The sequence below is a fragment of the Propithecus coquereli genome, unplaced genomic scaffold, assembly GCF_000956105.1.
Source record: "Propithecus coquereli isolate 6110/MARCELLA unplaced genomic scaffold, Pcoq_1.0 Scaffold19, whole genome shotgun sequence".
Lineage (NCBI taxonomy): Eukaryota > Metazoa > Chordata > Mammalia > Primates > Indriidae > Propithecus > Propithecus coquereli.
The window spans coordinates 5,575,997-5,598,679 of NW_012143856.1; the positions used below are offsets into that span (position 1 = coordinate 5,575,997).

General features: G+C 38.5%; 2 protein-coding genes across 2 annotated transcripts in view; one reads left to right on the forward strand and one right to left on the reverse strand.

Annotated features, from left to right (window-relative positions):
• Positions 1–653, forward strand: part of DHX36 (DEAH (Asp-Glu-Ala-His) box polypeptide 36) — a 71,534-nt gene extending 70,881 nt beyond the window's left edge. The window contains exon 15 of the mRNA XM_012642853.1: positions 5–653. Within this exon, the coding sequence (XP_012498307.1) occupies positions 5–163 (159 nt within the window). The 3' untranslated portion in view covers positions 164–653. The remainder of the gene's footprint in view (positions 1–4) is intronic.
• Positions 654–13,107: 12,454 nt separating this feature from the next.
• ARHGEF26 (Rho guanine nucleotide exchange factor (GEF) 26) overlaps positions 13,108–22,683 on the reverse strand; it is a 130,737-nt gene continuing 121,161 nt past the window's right edge. Inside the window, exons 13-15 of the mRNA XM_012642947.1 lie at positions 15,546–15,613; positions 14,163–14,267; positions 13,108–13,368 (exon numbers count right to left, since the gene is read on the reverse strand). Coding sequence (XP_012498401.1) covers positions 13,226–13,368; positions 14,163–14,267; positions 15,546–15,613 — 316 coding nt within the window. The 3' untranslated portion in view covers positions 13,108–13,225. The remainder of the gene's footprint in view (positions 13,369–14,162; positions 14,268–15,545; positions 15,614–22,683) is intronic.

The window sequence follows — 22,683 nt, forward strand, 5'->3', positions numbered from 1 at the left end:
CCTTCTACAAGAGAAGATCGAAAGTCCTCATCCTGTAGACTGGAAGGACACTAAATCCAGAGACTGTGCAGTACTGTCAGCTATTATAGACTTGATCAAAACACAGGAAAAGGCCACTCCCAGGAACTTTCCACCACGATCCCAGGATGGATATTACAGCTGACAACTTTTCTGTGGTGGTCTGAAAAGCCAATTTGACAGCCATCTCCATCATAGTTTTAAATTTTGGGTTAGATGCCAAACCCTGGGACATGACTGATCTTCATGTGTAAGGTAGAACTCTTCAGTAGGTAGTAAAGACTTAATGTGCATGACTTAATGGTGTCTGTAGCTATTATAAATAGACCATAAAAAGCAGTATGTTTCTCTGTTCTCTGTTGTGGTCATGTCCACTCTTTGGGACTATATTCCCCTTATATATATTAAATGTTGTACCACTTGAGAAATTCCTTAATTCTGTTATACAAAATTAATCTTTCTATCCATAATGACTGAGTATAGACCCAGTAAAAACAGAATGGTCAGCCAAAAAGCTGCGTCAAGTAAGAATTTGAACACAACCATATTTTTTAAAATGAAACTTCTGTGAGAAGTAAATGAATTTGTTGTAATAAAGCCCAGTATTTAATAAAATGTACAATGTGTAAATCTCAGCTAACTCCTTGGATTGGTTTCTACATGTACACCTATCGCTTGGTTTGTTTGATATTTTTACTCTTTTTAAAGTATATATGTACCCCTTTTACATCACTGTCTATAGCAGAATGTAGCAATTCAGAGCATGAGTCTGGGGCCTGACTACCTGAGTTCCAGTCTCAGCTCTGTCATTTACTAGATGTCTTGGGCAAGTTACTTGGCTTTTGTTTCCTTTTCGTTATCTGTAAAATACAGTCGGCCCTTCATATCTGTGAGTTCCACATCCGTGGATTCAACCAGCCATGGATTGAAAATATTTGGGGAAAAAAAGGTAGAGGATTGTGTGTGTACTATACATGTACGGACTTTTCTTCCTTCTTATTATTCCCCAAACAATATGATAACTATTTATGTAGCATTTATATTGTATTAGGTATTATAAGTAATCTAGAGATGATTTAAAGTATACAAGAGGATGTGCCTAGGTTATATGCAAATGCTATGCCTTTTATGTAAGGGACTTGAACATGTGTGGATTTTAGTATCCATGGGGGTCCTGGAGCCAGGACGACTGTACAGGTAACAATCGTGAGGAGGAAATATGTTAATATGTGTAAAGCACATAAGCTAGTGCCTGGCACATAGAGTATTCTCTCTGAATCTTAGTTATTATTTAATGTATAACAATCCATTATTAATACACTTTTTTTCATTGCTGCTTTAACCCTTTTAGCCAGTGGAGGCTAGTGTGACAACATGTACTGTACATTTTCAGCTCTGTCAGATTGTGACAGATACTATTGGTGGTTGTCCAACAGCCATTTTGCCCCTTCTAAAGAATGCTTACCTTGTTCTGGTGGTTTCCCTGCTGCTTAGCTTTGTGCTCACGTTTGTTGGACCCTCTTCCTCAAGAGCAAATCAGATTCTAAGCCAGTCGTGTGGTCTTATTCCCCTTGTAAGTAATTGGTAGGCATGTATATGTGAACCTCTCCTGGCCAGTGACAGCTGAGAAGTAATCTTCAAGGGAGTGTCTGAGAAAGATTTTTCTCACTTTGAGGAAACTCTGCTGTTTGTTTGGACATTGTCTTGTCTGAATCTGATACTTGGAACTGCTGCAGCCAACTTATGATCACAAGGGTAGGGTACACAGCCATAAACTCAGGGTGGCTCAGTGGAAAGATAGAACTTACCAGAGTCCTTTATAATGCTGGTGAGCTGCAGAATTAAGCAACTCTGGAACTGCTCTACAAATGAACTTATTTTGATATAATAAAAAGCCTTCATTGTTTAAACCACTTTTAGTAGGGTATTTTTAACTTGGCAAAAAGGGTATTAACTAAAATTTACACTATCCATCATTGAGTGTTAACTTGCTGAGACATCTGTTTCTACTATTTATTAATATTTTGCGATATAACAGTTGTGACCCTTGTCTCACAAAAGGTATAAAAGTGCTGGACGTACTGCAAAAATAAACAGGAAAAGCATCCTGCTGCACTCTAAAAAATGCAAATTTTATTGTGCCTTCCCATAAACGCAAGGAAACCAAAGGAATAAGTATCATACAATTACTATGATGTATTGATAATGCTACAGAGATCTGTTAACAGCACTGATTCAGGTACTGTTACCATTTCTGGGAATGTATGCCACCTGTCATTGCCTACCAAGGGTGTGAATGTGCTGTGTGTCCCAAGTCTGTTTTCTTGGCTGCACTTCTCCCAAAAGTGATCTGTCTCTCAATTCTGGCATTGAGTCATGCCACAATAGTGTAGCATACTAGTTTTGCCCCTAAAGTCAAGGTGGTCATCTGGTCTGGTCTTATTTGCTCTATAAGAGTGTTTATCTTTATGCTTTTTTTCTTTGCTTTTACTATCTAGTTTCAATTCACAAAGTCACTTGGCCAAAATGGTCTTGGAAGAAAGCATTTAAAGATTCTGTTAACTCGCATTAGGGAGTTAAAGGGGGGAAAATATATGTATACACATATGTATAAAAATAAAAAGATTCTATAAAAAAGATTATTGGATCCATGTTTGCAAACCAATATTTAATCTCATATGAATGGGGAAGATGCTCCTGAAGAATTATTTAATAGATGAAGTATTCACAGGGATTAAAGTGCAGTTACTGTCACCTCCAGTGTGTGTCTTCTCTATAACTGATCAGGATGGAAATTTTAATTCAAGGTGCTATTTATGTTCTGAGTTTTTTTTATTGTTTACAAAATATGGCATTACTGGAGTGACAAATGTATTCCAGATCTAAGAACTATTTGTTCTTTAGTGGTCTTAAGAGATAAGACATTAAATTAAGAAGGAAAATCTGTTTGTCTTACCATTCCGAGCAGTGCAGAGGATAACTCTTCAAAAAAAATAACTCTGAAACAGAAATTTAACCTGAAAAAATGAGAGAAATAAAGCACAATAATCTCTAAAAATGCATCTTTAAAAGTAAGTACATGTAATGCCTTCCTAATTAATTAATTTGGACAAAAGCTCTAGATAAACTTATACCAGTTATTACAAGTTATTCTCTATTCTTACTGCATTTTTAAAGTAAAGTCCACTCTAAGAGTTATGAATTATAGAAAAGCTTTAGAAGGAATTTATTTGAGTACTCCCTCACCCAAAGTAAGTAAGTTTTTCTTCTATTCTTAGCTCTGAGTTTGTTTATATATAAAAGTCATTGTGATCATGTTGTATAATCATATTTCTAATATGCTAGTTTTTAACTGACATTTTATTCTATTTTAAAACAATACATCCTTACTGAAGAATATTTGGAAATTCAACAAAGTTAATCATCTTACCATTTTTTTACATTTTAGTATATTTCCATACTTTTTGTTAAGCTTTAAGGTATTATTATTTTATATATAATAAAACTAACCAACTTAAGTGTATAATTCAGTGAATTTTGTTAAATGTATAAAAATCATGTAATTACCACCACCACAATCTTAATATAGAACATTCCCATCATCTAAAAATTTCCCTTGTTTTTTTGTAGTCAAACTCTTGCCCCTACTTCTACCCCTGGCAACCATTAATCTGGTTTTTGTCACTATAGTTTTGCCTTTTCTAGAATCTCAAATAAATGGAATCCTAGGTAGTCTTTGGTGTCCAGCTTCTTTCACTTAACATAATGCTTTTGCGTTACTCATGTTGTTACATGTATTAGCAGTTGGTTCCTTTTTTATTGTTTAGTATCGCATTATATGGTTCTATCACAGTGTTTATTCATTTACCAGATGATGGACATTTGAGTTGTTTTTGGTGTTTTGCTATTATAAATAAAGCTGCTATGAACATGTACATACAAGTCTTTGTGTGGTTATATGTTTTCATTTCTCGAGTAAATACCTAGGGTTAAGATTGCTGTATCATATGGTAAGTGTGTTTAACTTTATAAGAAACTGCCAAACTGTTTTTAGAATTGGCTGTACCGTTTTATATTCCCAAAAGCAATGTGTGAGGGGTCGAAGTGTTTCACATCCTTGCCACTACTTTGTATTTTTAGCTGTTGTTTTGTTTAATGTTAGCCTTTAGTGAACGTGGAATCCTATCTCATTGTGGTTTTAATTTATATTTCTATAATGATTAGTGACGAGCATCTTTTCTTTCATGTGCTTGTATGCTGTTTTCCTTAGTTGTCTTACACACTTCTATATGGATTTTAATTTTCTTCCTTATGTGTTAAGTGATTGGGGAATGCAGAAAGTAATTATTTACATTCCTTAAGGTTGAAAATGGCCAGATGTGCTACTCTTGACTTGGCTGCTACAGTGTAAAGAGTTAAGCCATTGTTATCAAGTGCCAGAAGAGAAAGCACCAGTTTTAGGTAGTCATGATGGCAAGAGATTGCATATTCACCACGACGTGAAGAATAGTGCATGAGAAAAAGATATTTCTTTGTGTTGGGAAAGGCAAGAGAGCTAAGGAAAACAGCTAATATAATATGGAAGCACTGCATAGCCAACCTTACCTGTGGATTATAGGATCAAGCCAGTTAGGAAGCTTCTTTGTAAATTGTGATTACCCTTTCTAGTTCTTAAATTTGATTCATGTCTTAATCTTTTTTTCAAGAAGAAGACAATGAGTGGCATATTTCTGAGTCCTTGCGTGGTATATTATCTTTACACAATGAAGGCAACTTAATTAGGAATAAAATTCATTTTAACAAAGTTTTAATGAAATAGTGATTCCTTAGTGATTTTCTAGGCCTTCTAGCTGTAGGTTTATTTTAAATATTTCAGTTTTTTTCCATAGCTTCCATTCACCCCATTTTCTCTTAATGGCTATTTCTCTTGTTAAATTAGATAGTTCTGTTATTTTTAGTTCTGGAAGCTATTTTTTTTCTTGATTTTCAGGCAAAGGTGGAATAGACCTACCTCTAATATTTTTGTGGTGTCTGAAGTTAGAATACAAAGGGAGGCCAATATGCTATTAATAGATCTCTAAATATTTTTAAATTTAAATCAGTTTAATCAATTTGAATCAAATGTCCTATACTGAAAAATATATATTCATACTGATGAAAGATGGTATAAAACAATATCAAAGATGAATTTTAGCCCTAGTTTGCTGTTTTTCCAAATATTCATTTTTGCATGAGTTGATATAACCATATGAGTTTTTTTTTAATATGGTGGATTGCTGTCTTAGTCTGTTTTTTGTTGCTATAACAATACCATAAATTGGGTCATTTATAAAGAAAAGAAATTTCTAAAGTCCAAGAGCATGGTGCTAACATCTGTTGAGGGCCTTCTTGCTGCATCATGACGTAGCAGAGGGCATCAGATGTCCAGAGGACAGGAGCATGCATGTCAGCTCAGGTCTCTTCTTACAAAGCTGCCATTCCCATCATGGGGGCCCTATCCTGATTACCCTATCTAAGCTTAATTACTTTCCAAAGGCTCCATTTCCAATCAACATGAATTTGAGGATTAAGTTACCAACACATGAAATTTTGGAGACATTCAAATCGTAGCAATCACATTAATTGTTTTTCAAATACTGAGCAAGAATTGCATTCCTGTAATAAACCCCACTTGGTCTCAGCATGTAATTCTTTTTATATATTGCTGCATAGGATTTGGCAATATCTTGCTGAAGACTTTTGCCTCTCTGTTTATGAGGGATACAAGTCTATAGTTTTTGTAAGGTAACCGTGGCCTCAAAATGAGTTGGGAACTAGCGTCTTCCTCATCTATTTTCTGAAATGTAGAATTGATGTTAATTCTTTAAATGTTTTGTAAAATTCTCCAATGAAACCGTTTGTACCTAGAGATTTCTTTTTCAGAAATTCTAAAATTGGGAATTTATTTAGTAATTACAAAACTATTCAATGTTTTGATAGTTTGTGGTTTTCAATTAATTAGTCTATTTTTTCCAAGCTCTTAAATTTATGCGTGAAGTTTTTTGTAATGTCCCTTTATTATCCTTTTAATGTCTGTAGGATCTGTAATGATATCTCTCTTTCATTTTTGACATTGGTAATTAGTTTTCTCTCTCTCTCTCTTTTTTTTTTTGGTCAGTCTTGCTGGAACATGTATCAATCATATGCATCTTGCAAAGAACTACCTATTTGTTTCATTGATTTTTCTTTTTGTTTTCAATTTCATTGATTTCTACTCATCCTTGTTTCCTTTTGTTTCTCTGGGTTTATCTTGTCATGTATTTTTATTTGTTGAGGTGAAAGTTTAGATTTCTCTTTTTCTAATGTAAGCATTTTGTGCTATAAATTTTCTAAGCATTAATTAGCTACATTCTACATGTTTTGATATTTTGTATTTCATGTCATTCAAATTATTTTTTATTTCCCTCTTTATATGTTTGATCCTTAGATTGTTTAGGAGTATGCTGTTTAAGTTTCAAGTGTTTGGAGATGAAACTTTCAGATGCATTCTTGGCATATTGACCCTTTATTTTTATAGTGTTCCCTTCTGTCCCTGATAATTTTCTTTGATCTGAAGTTTGATTTATCTGATAATAGTACAGTATAGCCACTCCAGCTTTCTTTGGATTGGTATTTGCTTGTCTTTTTTCCATTCATTTATTCTAAACCTGCCTTTGTATTTGAAATGCTTCAAGTAGACAGCTTATAGTTAGGTTATTTTTAAAATCTGTCACTATGTCTTTAATGAATTTAGACACTTAAATTTAATATATTTATTGACATAAAATGGCAAATTTGCCATTTTTTCTTTTTATCTTTTTTTTTCATTTCTCTTTTCCTGCCTTCCTGTGGGTTACCTGAAATTTTTTTAGTATTCTAGTTTGCCTTGTCTATTGTGCTTTTCAGCATATCTCTTTGTATAGGTTTTTTTTTTTTTTGATTGCTTTATGGATTACACTATATATATGTAACTTATCACAGTTGACTAGTATCAACACTTAAAGTGAAATATAAGAACTTTACTACCATTTAGGTACATTTATCCTCTCTGCTTTATAAGTTATTTTTCTTAAATATTTCCTTTATATACATTGAAAATGATGTCAGACAATGTAATTTGCTTTCAGCCATCTAACATAATTTTAAAAACTCAAGGGTAGTGTGTTATATTTACCCAAATGGTTACCCATTCTGTCCTTCCTTCATTCCTCATGTTCCAAGTTTCCTTCTGTTATTTCCTTTTTTGAAAAGTTCCTTGAGCAATTCTTTTTTTAAAATTAATACTTTGGGTTTTTTAGAACACACTTAGGTTTACAGAAAAATTGAGCAAAATTTGAACAAAAAAATATTGAACAAAAGAGTTCCTATATATCCCTTCACCCCACCTACCAGTTTTCTCTATTATTAACATCTTGCATTATGGAGTATTATGTGTTACAATTGATGAGCCAATTTTGATACTTTATTAATTAATTAAAGCCCATAGTTTACATGAGGGTTCATTTTGTGTGTTGTACATTTTGGCAAATGTATAATGACATGTATCCATCATTACCATACATAGAGAATACTTTCATTGCCCTAAAACATCCCCTGTGCTCCACCTATTCCTCCCTCACTCCCCCTGAACCCCTGGCAACCACTGTCTGCATAATTTGCTTTTTCAATATAGTTGGAGTCATAAAGTGTGTAGCTGCCTTTTCAGATTGACTTACTTAATATGCATTTAGGGTTACTTCATGTCTTCTCGTGGCTCGATAACTCGTTTCTTTTATTGCTGGTTAATATTTCATTGTATAGATGTAACAGTTTATCCATTAAGCTGTTGAAGGACATCTTGGTTACTTCCAAGTTTCGACAGTTATGAATAAAGCTGCTATAAACATTTATGTGCAGGTTTTTGTGTGGACCTATTTTCAATTCATTTGGATAAACGCCAAAGAATGTGACTGTTGGATCATGTGTTAGGCATGTTAATTATAAAGAAACTGCCAAACTCTTCCCAAGTTGTTTTTGTATTCCCAGCAGCAATGAAAAAGAGTTCCTGTTGCTCCATATCATCAGTATTTGGTATTGTCAGGGTCTTAGGTTTTAGTTATTCTAATGGGTATAATGGTATCTCATTGTTTTCATTTGTAATTCCCTAATCTTAAGCATCTTTTCATACGCTTATTTGCTAGCTGTGTATCTTTGGTGAGCTGTCTAGTTCTTTATCCAATTTTTAAATTGAGTTGTTTTCTAACTATTAAGAGTTCTCTGTATATTTTGGATTGCCAATACTTTATCAGTTATGTTTTTGCAAAGATTTCCTCCCTCTCTGTAGTTTGTCTTTTCATTCTCTTAACAGTGTCTTTCACAGAACTGAGGTTTTCAATGTTAATCAAATTCCACTTACCAATTTTTTCTTTCACAGACTGCACTGTTAATAGTTTTGTATCTAAAAAGTCATTACCAAACCCAAGGTCACCTATATCTTCTCCAATGTCATCTCATAGGAATTTTATAGTTTTGCATTTTACGTTTAGGTCATAACTTTCCAAATAAATGGGTATTTCTTACTTTTTGTTGTTGATTTCTAATCTAATTATGTTGCAATCAAAGAACTCTCTCTGTAGAACTTCAGTTCTTTAAAGTTTGTTGAATGTTGTCTTATGGCCCAGTAAAGAGTCAAATATAAATATTTTATGTGCTTTAAAAAAATTCTGCATATGCTGAAATCATCGCAGTGTCCTATATATGCCCATTACGTTAAACTGTTGTCATTAACATTTTTTACTTTTATTGATTTGATCTACTTTTCCTATAAAATACTAAGAGCTGTGTGGAAGTCTCATGCTATGACTTATGATTTATTTCTTACATTTCTGCCAACTTTTGCTTCATTTAGTTTGAGACCATATTATTGAGAGAATGTATATCTAGAATTTTTACATTTTCTTGATTAAATGAAACATCACTATGTAGGCACTCTTTTTATCCCCAGTCATACCTTTTATCTTAGAGACCATTTTATCTAATATTGATATGGCTCCATGTAGTGAATGCTGTGATGTTCTGCCCTGATCCCCCTTCAGGACTGAAGGACCTCCCTTAGGTGCTGGGAGTGCTACCAGATGACAGCCTTCACCCATCAGCCTCTACAGGAATTGTCCACAGCTGAAGGTTTCTTACTAAGGTCATTCCCCCTTTACGGGGACAACCTGCATCCTATGACTGGTGAGAGTAGGGTGATAATAGCACAGCCCCCTTGCCAATGCTTCCTTTTCTCTCCCCTCTTCTGGGACCCCACTTTCCTTGCAATCTCCATGTCTCCTCCCTCCATGCTTCTTTGTGAGTAGTATCTTCTAGCCTCATTTCCAGCTCCCCAATATCTCTTTTAACTCTTATCTAACTGGGTTTAAACTTAGTTCCATAATTTCTAGTTGGTTGTGTTTTTTAAATTCTTTATCATTTTTTGTAGTTGCTAGTTTTGTATTGCATTTTAAAATTTGCCTTTATCTCCATAAACATAGCAAAGATAATTATTTTACTATGTCTAGAGATACTTTCTCGATATTCTAGATGACTTTAGTATCTAGAGTCTCTGTTTTTTCCATATCACAATGCCATGTCTCAGAGTGTTTACTGAAACTTCAATTTGGTAATTTGCCTTTAGAAACAATTGAGAAATAAGATGATGCTAGCTTCCTCCACAGAGAGGTTTTGTTTCCTTCTGTTAGGACTTTAATGTACTAGATGCCCAGAAAACAAAGCTTTAGGTCTTTCAGGTTCATACTCTCACTCCAGAGTAGGCCCCTTGGGGACCCAATCCACAACAAAGATTATTTAGGTACTAAACTCTGACCTGGATTATTTAGCACTGCAAGTCCACCAAATAGCTCTGCCTCTCTGCTGCTTCTCAAAGCCCAGGGAAAATGCAGCAGCAATTTGAGATAGGGGATGGAGCAAAGAGGATGATGCATCTTGGTACTTCCAGAGATGGGACTCCTCATCTCTTTCCTCTCCCATCACTAGCATGAGTGAAAATCGAGCAAAGATGTCTTTGGTGTATTCTAAGATAGAGGTATCTGATTGGTGTTTCCTATTACATAGTTGTATCCTAGCTGCAAGGAATGCTGAGAAACTAAGTATCTAGCATTTTAAGGTTTTATAGAGGGTGTTGTAGGCAGAATTCTAAGATGGCCTCAGATTTCCACCCCTCCCTGGTATTACATCTGTGATTATTTTATATTGCATGGCAAAGGAATTTTGCAGGTCTAATAAAGGTCCCAAATTAGTTGATTTTGAGTTAATCATAGGGGAGATAATCCCATTAGTTTAACCTAATTATATAAGTTCTTTAAAAGCAGAGTTTTCTCCCACTGGTGGCATAAAAGGGAGTCAGAGAGATTCTGAGTGGGAAAAGGAGTCAATATATCATTGCTGCCTTGAAGAAGGAAGAAGCTCCATGGCAAGGAATACAAATGGCCTCTAGAAGCTGTGAGCAGCCCCCAGCTGACAGCCAGCAAGCAAGTAGGTTCCCCTGTTCTACAACCAAAATGAAGTGAATTCTGCCAGTAACAGAAATGAGCTTGAAAGAAGACACCAGGCTCCAGATGAGAAAGCCGTCCCCAAACACTTTGATTTCAGCCTTTTGAGATTCCAAGCAGAGAACCCAGCCAAGCCGTCCTGAACTTCTGACTAACAGAACAGTGAGATAATAAATGGGTGTTATTTTAAGCCACTAAAGCCACTAAGTTTGTGGTAATTTGTTACACTGCAACAGAAAACTAACATAGGAGTCATTCTCTGTCTTTTGCCAAGATTCACAAGGTAGAGAAATTTCATAAGCACAAAGGTTCAGATACTAGGTGACCAAAATTAGTAAGATATGCTCCAGGGGACAAACAGCAGTAAGGGAACTGTGCACTATTTAAGCTACTCAGTCCTGCATTTTTGTGGCAACTATGAGAAGCAACAGCATGGCCCATCTTTTAAACATGTTCCGGTTTTCTAGCGCAGCTGATGCTAGTATGTATCCAAAAAGAAAAGGTTAGTCCCCTGCAATGTTAGCTACAGGTACCTTTTAAGTAGAATTCTGATTTGACCAAAAATCCAGGAACTGTATGCTTAACTGTAAACAATCTAGAGTAAATTAAATCACACCAACACAAAAAGGCAAGTATATACAAAATCTTTATAAATTTACATATTTTGCCCAAAGTGTACAAGCAGTCTCAATTTATTGGGACAAAAATGAATATTTTTGTTCTTCACAAATGAAGTCACTATACAATTCAGAGAAGGTGTTCACAGCAACTGAACTACATTTGAAAAAAATACTGTCATGTTAAAAACAACACGGTTGAAATTAAACATTGTGAATGTGTTAAATACCTGCCTGCCGTATAACAACAAACACTTTAATAACGATATTGATCTGCTTGCTAAATAAGGCTTCCATTTATATGATGTGTATATTTCCAAAGCTGTTTAACATCTCTACTTATAAATTAATTCACAGGATTCACATAATTGCTTTTTAGCTTCAACTGGGTATTAGCAAAAATAATATAAAATTATTCCCTTGCAAGCAACAAATTTACCTTCCTTCCTAAATAAAATATGACATTAGATTAAATTACGACTTATTACCCTCTCCTCTAAAACGTCTGTGACGTTATTAAAGAGGAGACAGACTTCTTGTTTTGCAAACCCCTTTCTGTGGTCCACTGCTATTACTTCATTAACATACTTGCCCAGACCTCCAGGAACTCAGGGCCAGGAATGTCTTTTTACAACCAAAAATATGCACTGGTCAAGAGAGCAATCCACAACCCGAAGGTGAGGAGCCCCCAGGGACACCACACTGGCTGGCTGCTGAGGCGGCAGTGTGCTGAGTGTGGGAGCCAGAGCACCGGCTTCTGCGACGTCACGACTGGGGTAACCAGTTAGCAGATGGTAGTGGGACGTGTCCTACATAGATCTGAGTCTTTCAGTGTTGCCAGGTTTTACCCCTTTGTCAAAGAGAATGCAGTAGAGAAGGCATGTAGCTGCCAGTAAAAATCATTTCTCCCCTCTCAGTCTTCCAAACCCTCATTAGCTCCATGAAACCGACTATTAAAACAATTTTTCTCTCTCCTTGCACTAGTGGAAGAAATAAAGATCTACAGAAACTCACAGTTAAGACTGAGACCCCACATACAGCAAGTACGACCTTTAGTGAAAACATTATAAAATGGATTCCCACTAAGGTCAAAAGGTTTCAATTAGGTACCATGTTGGTTTCTTGATACCCTTTAAGGCCTAATTTTCCCTTCCTTGAGATTGTTACAGTGTTCCAGCTAATTTCCTATTTGGAAGCTGGAGTAGGAACAGCTGAAAATCATGCATTATTGAAGGCAAAGCTGCCTCACGTCAGTTTTTTATCAGCTCATTTGGGAATATTACAAAAAGTAGGTCCCCTGTGCTATGCTCAGGATTTTCTCAAACATGCGAACCACCTAAATTTTATGTTATTTAAAGTAGCTTATGTTTATTAGGCTATACTTATCTAAGACCAATATGGGGTGAGATGGATTAAAAAAAAAATCCTTTAAGTAAGGCTCCTTACCATCTAATGAGGAAAAAGGTGGCAAAAATTCAAGTGTCAATGTCCCTTTCCCGGGAAGAGGTTTAGAAAAACATAACCGCTCACCTTCTGAACTCTACCAGTTCCTTTAGAAATTAACAAAGCATTAGAATCAAGTGTAAAACATAAGAAGTAGGAAAAATATTTATAAAACTGAACATTCCTTAAAGACATAAAACCTTGCTAATACTGGGAGAGCCATAGAAAAGGAGATGTTTAAGGAGAAATAGTAGCCTTAGTGAAGTGAGGATAGAGAACACCAGGATACAGACTCTTATATACATTTTTTACGCCACAACATGGTGAAACTTGGAGCTGAGACTGCCTGATCCCTGAAGTGGACCACTCAGCGATCTGTGTACCTAAAGGAATCTGCAAGGGAGTGGTCACACAAAAACTGAACTGTATCCAGTAGCTGTTCTCCTGAGAGAACAGAACAACCTGGCAAGCTTAAAGGCGAGTGTTTTCATTCTTTTAATTAAATAGGCTGTGACAAAATTAACAATAAAACCAGCCCAGAACCAACCAGCCCACCAGATGTAGTGCAAATCTCGCAGTAACAAAAGGCTGTCTGAGAGGCTACACGTTGGTCTCCAGTCCTAGCAAGCGTCCCATTCTCTCCACATTCTTATCAATTGTAGCTTGGCACGTTATCTCCTTGGCACATTCCATAGGAAACCAGCCCCTTTCTCCATCTCTCAGTCGTTCCCCCTCATACCATCCTGCAAAAACAAAGACAGTCTACATCAAGCAACGAGTATTTGGAGGAATCTTTACTGTGCCAGACTCCAGGGAGGATATGGGAAAAGTTGAGAGGCAGCATCGAGGGTGCCATGGATAATATAAGGTGAGGAGAGAAATGGGACAGAGAGAGGTTTCAAGGGGGAAGGAATGACATACCAGGGACAGAACATGAGCAGAGGGGCCTGACAAGAGGAGCCTGAGAGAGTATATGAGCTTGGGCTGAGCTGGGGAAGGGGATCCTTTGGGTAAGGGCAGCAGGGAAAAAATTTACTTTTTGAAAGAACAAGGCCACTGGAAGACTAGGAAGGAAAGAAAACCTCACGGTTCTCTTTTGAATAACAAACTATGTGGTTCTCTTTTGAATAACAAACCATGTGACTGCGTGCATATTCAAAAATAAAAGTGTAGATACATGATAAAGTAAAGACAGACAAGAGGCAGGTGCATATGAGAAGGCCAAAGGGAAGGCACACAAGGAGAAGAGGCTGATGAGAACAGTTTGCAATTCAAAGTCCCCAAAACGCCTCTCTAAGTCATCTTTGGCTTCTGAGAAGCCACCGATTTAGGAAATGAAGTCTTTGGAAAGAGAGAAAGGAATAAGAACAGAAAAGCAGCAAAATTCACCTTAGAGATGAGAAATCAGTTCATGTGACCACAAACATTAATGCATCAGAATTTGGTACACAGGCGTTAATGACAAAATGAGACTCTTCAGGTCTATGGCATCCTGAATCCTGGACCATGAGTGTCCCAGGAGAACGCTCCCACTCACCATCGCTGACACGCTGATAAATGAGGACCACGTCCGCCACCTGCAGGGAGAGTTCATCTGGCTGCTTGGCAGTAAAAGACCTAATGATTTCTACCTGGGTCAGTGCTGCAACGGAAAAAGGACATAGTAAGTTTCCAGTAGCAAAGGAAAAACAAAACATGTATAAACCAATAATGTACATTTACTCAGCCTTTCTGTGCAATTCAGGGCTGACATTCAAAGAAACAAGTTGGGATTCTATCAAGAAACAGAAAATCTTTCTAAGAACTCTCTTACTTGGTTACTTTTCTAGGAATGCTCTTACTTGGAACTCTCTCAGATTTGAGAGGCCTTTTATGATGCTTGAATTCCCTCAATAACAGCCTTGACCAGGCATCATTAGCCATGTCACACAATGGAACAGAAAACAGCCACCATGCTTTAGGGGAACTGAAGCAAAAAAAGTCAGTGATGTGCCAAGGCTGTGCAACTGGTAACAAAATCTGCAGCAGACCCAGTTCTCTTGCCTCTCATCTGGGATGCTTCTTCATCCCAATAGCAGTGCTTGAAAGCTGCTGAAGAGGGTGAGCAATAAAAGGAGATCCAACCAAATGCTTAAAAGAAATATTAGCGTTCTCCCAAAATGCTAATGCCTGATTTCTTACTTCGTTTGTTTTTTAAAATAAAACTTGATTCTAGGGACCTTTCAAACAGATCCCTTTGGCTTTGACTCTAAGCTTAAAAGGTATGATTTTTGAGCGCTCCAGGATAATCAGTTTTGCTGCCCTAATTCTTTGGATTTGACCTTCCAAATAGAATCACCCAAAGAAGCATAACAGTAAAGTTAGGGAGCTAAAAAGCACCTGATACCACCCTTTACTGCACCCATTCCTGGTTCTCTAGAAGAATAAAATACATTTTCTTAAAAGGTCAAAAAGAACGGTTAAGTAACTTTCTTTTAGGTTAAAAATACTTTTCAGCTTAGATTCAGACTGACATTACAGAGAAAGCTTAAACATGCAACGACTGCCCATTAATAAATTACAGGTAAAAATTTAAGAGTTTTACAGTTCAAGTAGGGCTTTTAACATATCTTATTTAACTTAATCTTCACAATAATTCTGTGTTGCAACTCACTTGCAGGTGATTAAACAGGCTTGGGAAGGCTAAGCAATGATTTTCCATGTTTACACAACAAAGAACTGCAGCTTGTGTTTGAATTCAGACCCCCTGACTTCCAAAGCAGGGATCACACAGTTCTAGCACAAGGCAGAAGGAAGGAAACCTTGGAGTTTAACTTAAAAACCAAGTATTGCGGTTGTGTAACGCGTTAATAACCGAGCTTCCAGCAGGGGGCAGAGTCCCTCCATGCTCCAGAGCAGGCGTCCCCTCAAGAGAACTTACAGGTTCGGTCTGTAGTCTGCTTCCCGCTGCTGTGTCCCAGGGCGGTTATCCAGCGGGCTCGCTCACTCCTAAACACAAAGGGCAGACCCAACTGAGAGATTCCAGGTGTTTAGACACAGAATGGAGAATGTTCTAGACAGCCAGTGCAAAGCCATTCCCGGAAACCAGGAGAAATTCTCCAGAGAGTTATGGGGCTGGCCTTCGAAAGAGTTATTTAAAAATGATAATCTGGGAAATCTAAAATAGGCAGAATGAATCTTTTGTCATATGACAGTTTAAAATTTAATAAAAAGCTAATTACACTAACACACTATAACCACAAAAAATATTTAGCACACTCGTATTCTGATGTTTAACATTTCAAAAAGGTAAATTTCATCTAAAAAAAATCCTACCTAAAGCAATTTCCCTGCTGTCTCCCCTACTCTTCCCACACACTCAAACCATTTTGGATGAGAAACTTGACATGTTTAAAGCTATCTCATCTCTCATACAACCAATTTTGCCAAATATGACCTTATTGAAACAGAAATTCTTTGACCATTTTTAGACTGTTCTCAAATGTTAAAAATGGTTTAATCAGTACAGGGAAAAAATTAAAGAAAAACCAAGGCTTTTTATACAATACTAAGCTATTTACATGAAATAAAATAATTAAAGGATCAAAAGTTTCAGATACGAAGCACTGCTCTACAACATAGCCCAGTATTTTATCGAGAATCAAGTATTGGGATTGCAATTAATTAAATAAACCACATACACACACTTTTAAACCTCTTAAGGAGCATTCCTTAAACCCACACTACATGTCAGACACGGCTTGACACCCATTGTTCCACGTAATCCTCCCAAAAGCCTGTTTGAAGGACGTGAAGACAGAAGTTCCGAGGTAAGCGATTGGAACCGAGGCCAGTTTCCACTCCGCCACTCCACCTTCTTAAGAAAAATACCTCTATGCCAACACTTGAAAAAAATCTCCTCTCTCATAGCAGCCTGCATCTAAGACACTCGTCACTGTCACCCCATCTTCTCCCCACGTCGTCCCTCCATCCAAGCAGGGTGGGCGGCACCCTGGGCCACAGCCTTTCCTGTCCCTTCCCTCTGTTTCTACTCAGCTACGCCTCTTCATTTTTGCCATTCATTTTTTAAAATTAGCACCGTACATAAAATAATCTGTGTGAATTGTAAGTGCCTCCAGGCCTGCGTTACTTACATACACCCACGGACACACACTGCCACGTCAAGATACAGACGCTCCAGGCAGTTTCCTTGTGTCCCTTTCCAATAAATAATCTCTGTCCCAAGTTAACTGCTATTCTGATTTCCATGACAGTGAATTAATCTTGCCTCTTGTACTTTAAGAAAATAAAATCCTATAGCATATGTGCTTTCGTATTTGGCTGCTTTTGCTCAACGTGTCCACTCAATACTGAAAACCCAAGTCTGACCTCCTTCAGGTGGCCTCTGATACGTAAGCCCACCTTCCATCCCCACCCCACTCTGATGCTCCTGGTCCCAGGCACCCCTCTGCACAGCTCTGTCACACTGCTGGGCTACAGCGAGCCTCGTCCAGGCCGGCATCTTCTCTATCTGGTTCTCCGCATTATCTCCAGAACACACCTGACACATAACAGGGCCCAGTACACGTCTGCCAACAATGAATCATATCACTCACTGCACACTGAACCCCGATCATTTATTGACTTGTCTGCTTCTCTTACCAGGCCATAAACTCTGGGAGGGCAGGAATTAGATCTTGTTCTAAACAGTATCATGAAGCACTTATGTGTCAGGTATAGTATTAAGTAATTTGCAAGTATCATCTAATCTAATCTTTACAACAATCTTGGAGACAAAATATTACCATTGTTATTTCCATGTTTTTCAAAGGATGAAGCAAGTTTGGAGTGTTAAGTAGTGTTTCCTAGGAGGCGCTTACAAAATAATGGGAGAAGGCAGAACGGGTGAAAACCATGGCATCCTGAAAGACACACATTTTGAAGGAAAAAAGGAGACCGGGCCCTGGTTAAGCTGGTGTGTGAAACAGTAATACGCACAAGCTACACAGAAACTGATGACGTTGTCTTGCTTCTTAAAACTCTGTCTCTCTTTAATACAGGATAAAGGGCTTTATAATGGTTTTATAGGAAATGAGTAAAGCACAATTTCCTTTAAAATAATCCCCATGCAAACACAAATCTTTGATGACATCTCTTTGTTGGGATAAATCCATTTTTTACTCAGGTTCAACTGGAATTTCCAAAGTGCTAAGCCAACTGAGAACTAAATACCTTATGGACGGAGGGGTTGCTCACCAAGAGAAATCTAAAATGACTGGTTTGTGTCTCTACATGCCATACTCAGACTTGGATTACCACTGCCATCTTTACACGGCCCACGCTGCTGTCTTCCTGGAGCGTGTTGGAGCCATGTGGAACCAGCGAAGCAGATCTTCTTGCACATATGACTTTCTCAGCAAGGCCCTTCTCTGGCACCGAGTGGCCAGTTTCAGCAGCGGCTTCACCCTTCCGCCAGTTTCCAGAAGTCCAGATGAAATCTTTCACTCCCGTGGCATGCTGCCTGGATACTAATGGCATCCCTTAGACACGGCGGCCCCTCGCAGGGACTCCGGAGGATAGAACAAGACACTCCTTGTTGCCCTCACTGAAAGGAGCCGCTGCTTGAAACTGCTTCAATTGAGTCAGTCCCACCCCCTCTTAGATGCTGTCAAAACCGCAGGACTTCCCCTGGGGCTTCCAAGAGCCCTGCCAAGAAGATCCCCCTACTATGGAGCAGAAAGCACTACATCTCTAAGGCAGAGACCAGACTCACTTGTAAGACAGAATTACAAGGTCAAGAAAAACCAGGGCATAGACTTACCCATTATTAAATTTAGATATCAAGTCCAGGGTTTACTCACAGACATCTATTTTCTCCAGGAATGATGTGAAACAATCGAGATGAATTCACAGTCTACTGCACACCCAGTTCATGAACTTTTCCCTTTGCCCAAAGTGACACAATAACCAGGGCTGCACTAATGTCGACCTGAAGCGTATCACCTTCCAAGGCTCACTTGACCACTCCTTCCGTCAACCAACGCTCACTCTGCACAGGCTCTGTGCCAGGCCGGGGGTGCAAAGTGAATACAGTGGAGTCCCGTGCTCTCCGCCGCCCTCAACATGAAGAAGACAGAGAGGAAAACACACACAAAAGCCAATACAGCGTGCAGTGTGCTGAGATGGATCACTCTACTAAAATACACCTGACCCAGGTAGAGAAAAAAGACTAAGTGAGAAAAGACTGTTTTAACTTAACTAATCTATAAATGCAGTCCTTCCAAAATCCCCAAATTCTCTATGCATGGGGTGAAATGATGTCTCGACAGTTGCCTACTCAGTTAGCTGTGGTAGCATCTTGTCCTGCCTCTCATATAATTAAGCACAATAGGTTTAAACGTATTTGCAGAAAGATACAGCAAAGTTCAACTTTTCCTTGAATCCAGAGATCTGCTAGAAAAGATCAGTAATAAACTGAGAAAGTAGAAAGTAGGCTTTGAAATAACACGGAGGCAGGACTGCAAATGAGACTGCACAGAATAGGACTCCCACTGAGGACTTCATCGCTGATAGGGTTTTCCTGATTTCTCAATAGAAGTGCAGAGACCTTAGGTGCTCTTTAACCTTCCTTTTATCTCTCCTAAAATGGCATTTGACCAGTTACCTTTTGTGCTCCTTCTCACAGCCTACCAATTTACCTGTGGTTCCTCTTGAAACTTCTATACTCATGGCCTTTGAAAAAAGTCCCTCAAGCCTCCACAAGGAGTGGGATTGGGAAGATGGGTAGTTCTTGTTCCTTCCCTCACACATTCAATTCAACTCGATTAGTTAAAAAAAACTGATCCATGAAAGAAAACCTACAGCATAACAAAAAAAGTCATTATAAATGCTGAGACAAGGCTTTAGAAAACTGGATACCAGCTCAACTTAACTAATTTAAAAAATCCAACCAAAGAAAAGCAATCTCCCTAAGCCCACTAAAAGAGTTCTAAAATGTAGCATTTTGTGACATGTTGTATAGTTTAAATTCATTATGTCTTATTTATCATATTAAGTAGCTCAGACCTAGAGTCTAGTCCAGAATCCTTCGGTTAATCTTTAGTGTGGTCAATTATCTGTTTTCTCGCCGACAAAAGACTGATCCTATCACCTCCCTCCTGTCCTGTGGGGGTCCGTGATGAGAATCACATAAGATCAAGTATTTTCATAAGCACTCTACAAACGTAAAAGGTCACTATTGGATTTAGAGTCCAGATTCGACAAGGAAAAAACTCTGTAACCTGCAATAAATATATTTTTTCATGTAAACTCTCCTCTTTATATTGCGATTTTTCTTAAAGGATGAAATTTATGACTATGTCAGAAATACTATTTACAATTTTATTCCATCCCATTTATTCTTGTTAATTAAATCATTAACAGAAGCAGGAAGAGCTCAAAGGCTCCCTGCAAACAATGCCCCTTTATCAGGAGGCCTAGGAACTGGCTGTCTGGGTAGTTGACAGCACCAACCACACTCATTAGGCTTCTAGCTCTCTTTGTGAGAAGAAATTTTGAGAAGCATCTTTGATTATGGTTTAAGATGATCATATCCTATAACTAAATACAATGGGTGAAGAAAATTCACATTCACTGAACACGTCCTAGATGCCTCATCACAGTATACACTGGACCCAAATGACATCCAAATTCTATTGCAAGTGCAGGAAGCCAAGGATGCCACTTGCCACAGCCTGTCGCCTGAGCCAGCTGCAGCTGTCTGGGCTTCATTTTAATGAAGGCAGACAAAGGGGTCTCTTGGGCTCCCACATTCCTCTTGAAAGGCCCAGAGGGAAAAAAGAATGACAGTGTAAAACATTCTTCCTTTGTCCTTTTATAAAGAGTAAGCTTTTGTATTTTTCAGACTATTGTCTCATCAACAATACAATGACTTAGGGTCTGTGGGACAAACAGATTTAACGGTATACGCAATTTAGATGTATGTCGGAAAAAGCATTTGACCACATACCTAATAGCAAAAGTTGAAAAACAAGTGGAATTTGGGGAAAACTTACTCCAGTAGCAACAAAAAGGACAGTCCATAGAGACTGACAGGAAGCAGTATTTCCCTACATGTGGCTACCTTTTACCAGATATAGAATTCTATCTTTTATATATAGGATATATTCTATGTTCTGCCTTGTCTTGGACATAGAAAAACTAATTATATTAATTATGGGTCAATCCCCAAAATATATATCAGGAACCTGCTGTGTACAAAGCAAAGACACAACGGTAGCTGAGTTTGGGGATTAGCCATGAAACAGTGCAGGACTGATGAGAGAGGAGAATGGTCAGGAGGCTATGAAGGTGGCTGGAAAGATAAGTGACCTGGTTGACCCGACAAGGAGGCAGTGGAAGGGGAACATTGTGGAAAGATGCAACAGATTTTTGCACAGGAAGACCTGGCAGGCGATGGATCTGTTCTCACACAGAAGCATCAAAACCAGCACCAAGTCTCCAGACTGGGTAACGCCAAACGGTATCAGTGGGACCTTTCACAGAAACGGCTACGCGAGGAAAGCAGCGGGTGTCGTGAGGAATGGTTTCAGACAGGCTGCATTTCTGAAGAGAAGGAGAAGACGGATGGGTTACAGGCGTAGAGAGCGAACCCAGACAGCACAAATGAGAGGCCGAGAAAGGACAATCTCAAGAAGGAGTTTAGTGTGAGAGAGCTGGATGGTCAACCAGATTAAACGATACTAGAGTAAAGAAAGAGGGAGACTGGACTGCTGGATGTGAAACCAGAAAGCCACCATACATCTGACGGAGAGGCCTCATCAGGGTGGCAGAGGAAGAAGCCGTATCAAAGATGGTTAAGGAGTGACTCAACATGTGGCGCCAGCTGCTCGAGCCAAAAAATTTAAAGCACCACCCGTTCCTCTCTCTCACTTACTGCCACCTCAACTCATCCAACCCATCAGTTGGCCCTGTTGTTGTTTTTGCCTCCAAAATATAACATTTCTATGTTCTCTGCTATATGGTAGTCCAAGCCAACATCAGGACTTCCCTTGACTATTCCAATCCTAACTGTTCTCACTGAAACTTCTGCCCCACCCACCAAACATCCTTACCGCAGTCATCCATAGCTTCCTACGGTGGCTTATATGCTCTAAATCAGTGCTTCGCAAAATATCTGTGGTGGAGAAACAGTCCCCATCCCCCAACCCCCTGGGGACCGAGTGTTTTCAGAAATACAGTAAAAATGAATCACTGTTAAAATCACCACATGCTTTGATGCCTCAGAATTGTCAAACTGCTGTAAATTTTAACTGCCCTTGCTCATACTGGGCTGGTAATGGTCTGAGGCCTGATGGCCACAGACAGCACTGGAACAGCTCTGCTGTTACATGATCTGGCCTTTGCTGCCCTCTGACCACCCACCCTCTCTCTGGTTTATTATGCTCCTACCACATTTGCCATATGCAAGCCAAGTTTGACAACTTCAAACTTGTTTCCTTAGGAGTTTTTTTGTCTGTTCATTTGTGTTTAGTTTTTGAGACAGGGTCTCTGTCTGATGCCTGGGCTAGAGTGCAGTGGCATCATCATAGCTCACTACAACCTCAGACTCCTAGGCTCAAGTGATCCTCCTGACTCAGCCTCACGAGCAGCTGGGACTACAGGTGTGTACCACCATGCCTAGCTAATTTTTCTATTTTTTGTAGAGAAGAGGTCTCACTATCTTGCTCAGGCTGGTCTCAAACTCCTGTACTCAAACAACCCTCCCTCCTCGGCCTCCCAAAATGCTGGGATTACAGGTGTGAGGCACCGTTCCTGGCTGCCTTAGGAGTTCTGCACTTGCTGTTCCCTTTGCCTAGAAGATTCTCGTTCTACATTTTCCCAAGGGTTGACTCCTTCTTGTCACTGAGGGCTCAGTTCAAATGTCACCTTCTCAGAGAGGTCTTTCTGTCCCATCTAAGTCAGAGTACATATGCCCCCCAACATTTAACACTCCGGATCACATCACCAGCTTTATGGTCTTCACTGCACTTACCAATACCTGAAATGATCTTTTTATTTTTAATTAGATCAAGAAGAAA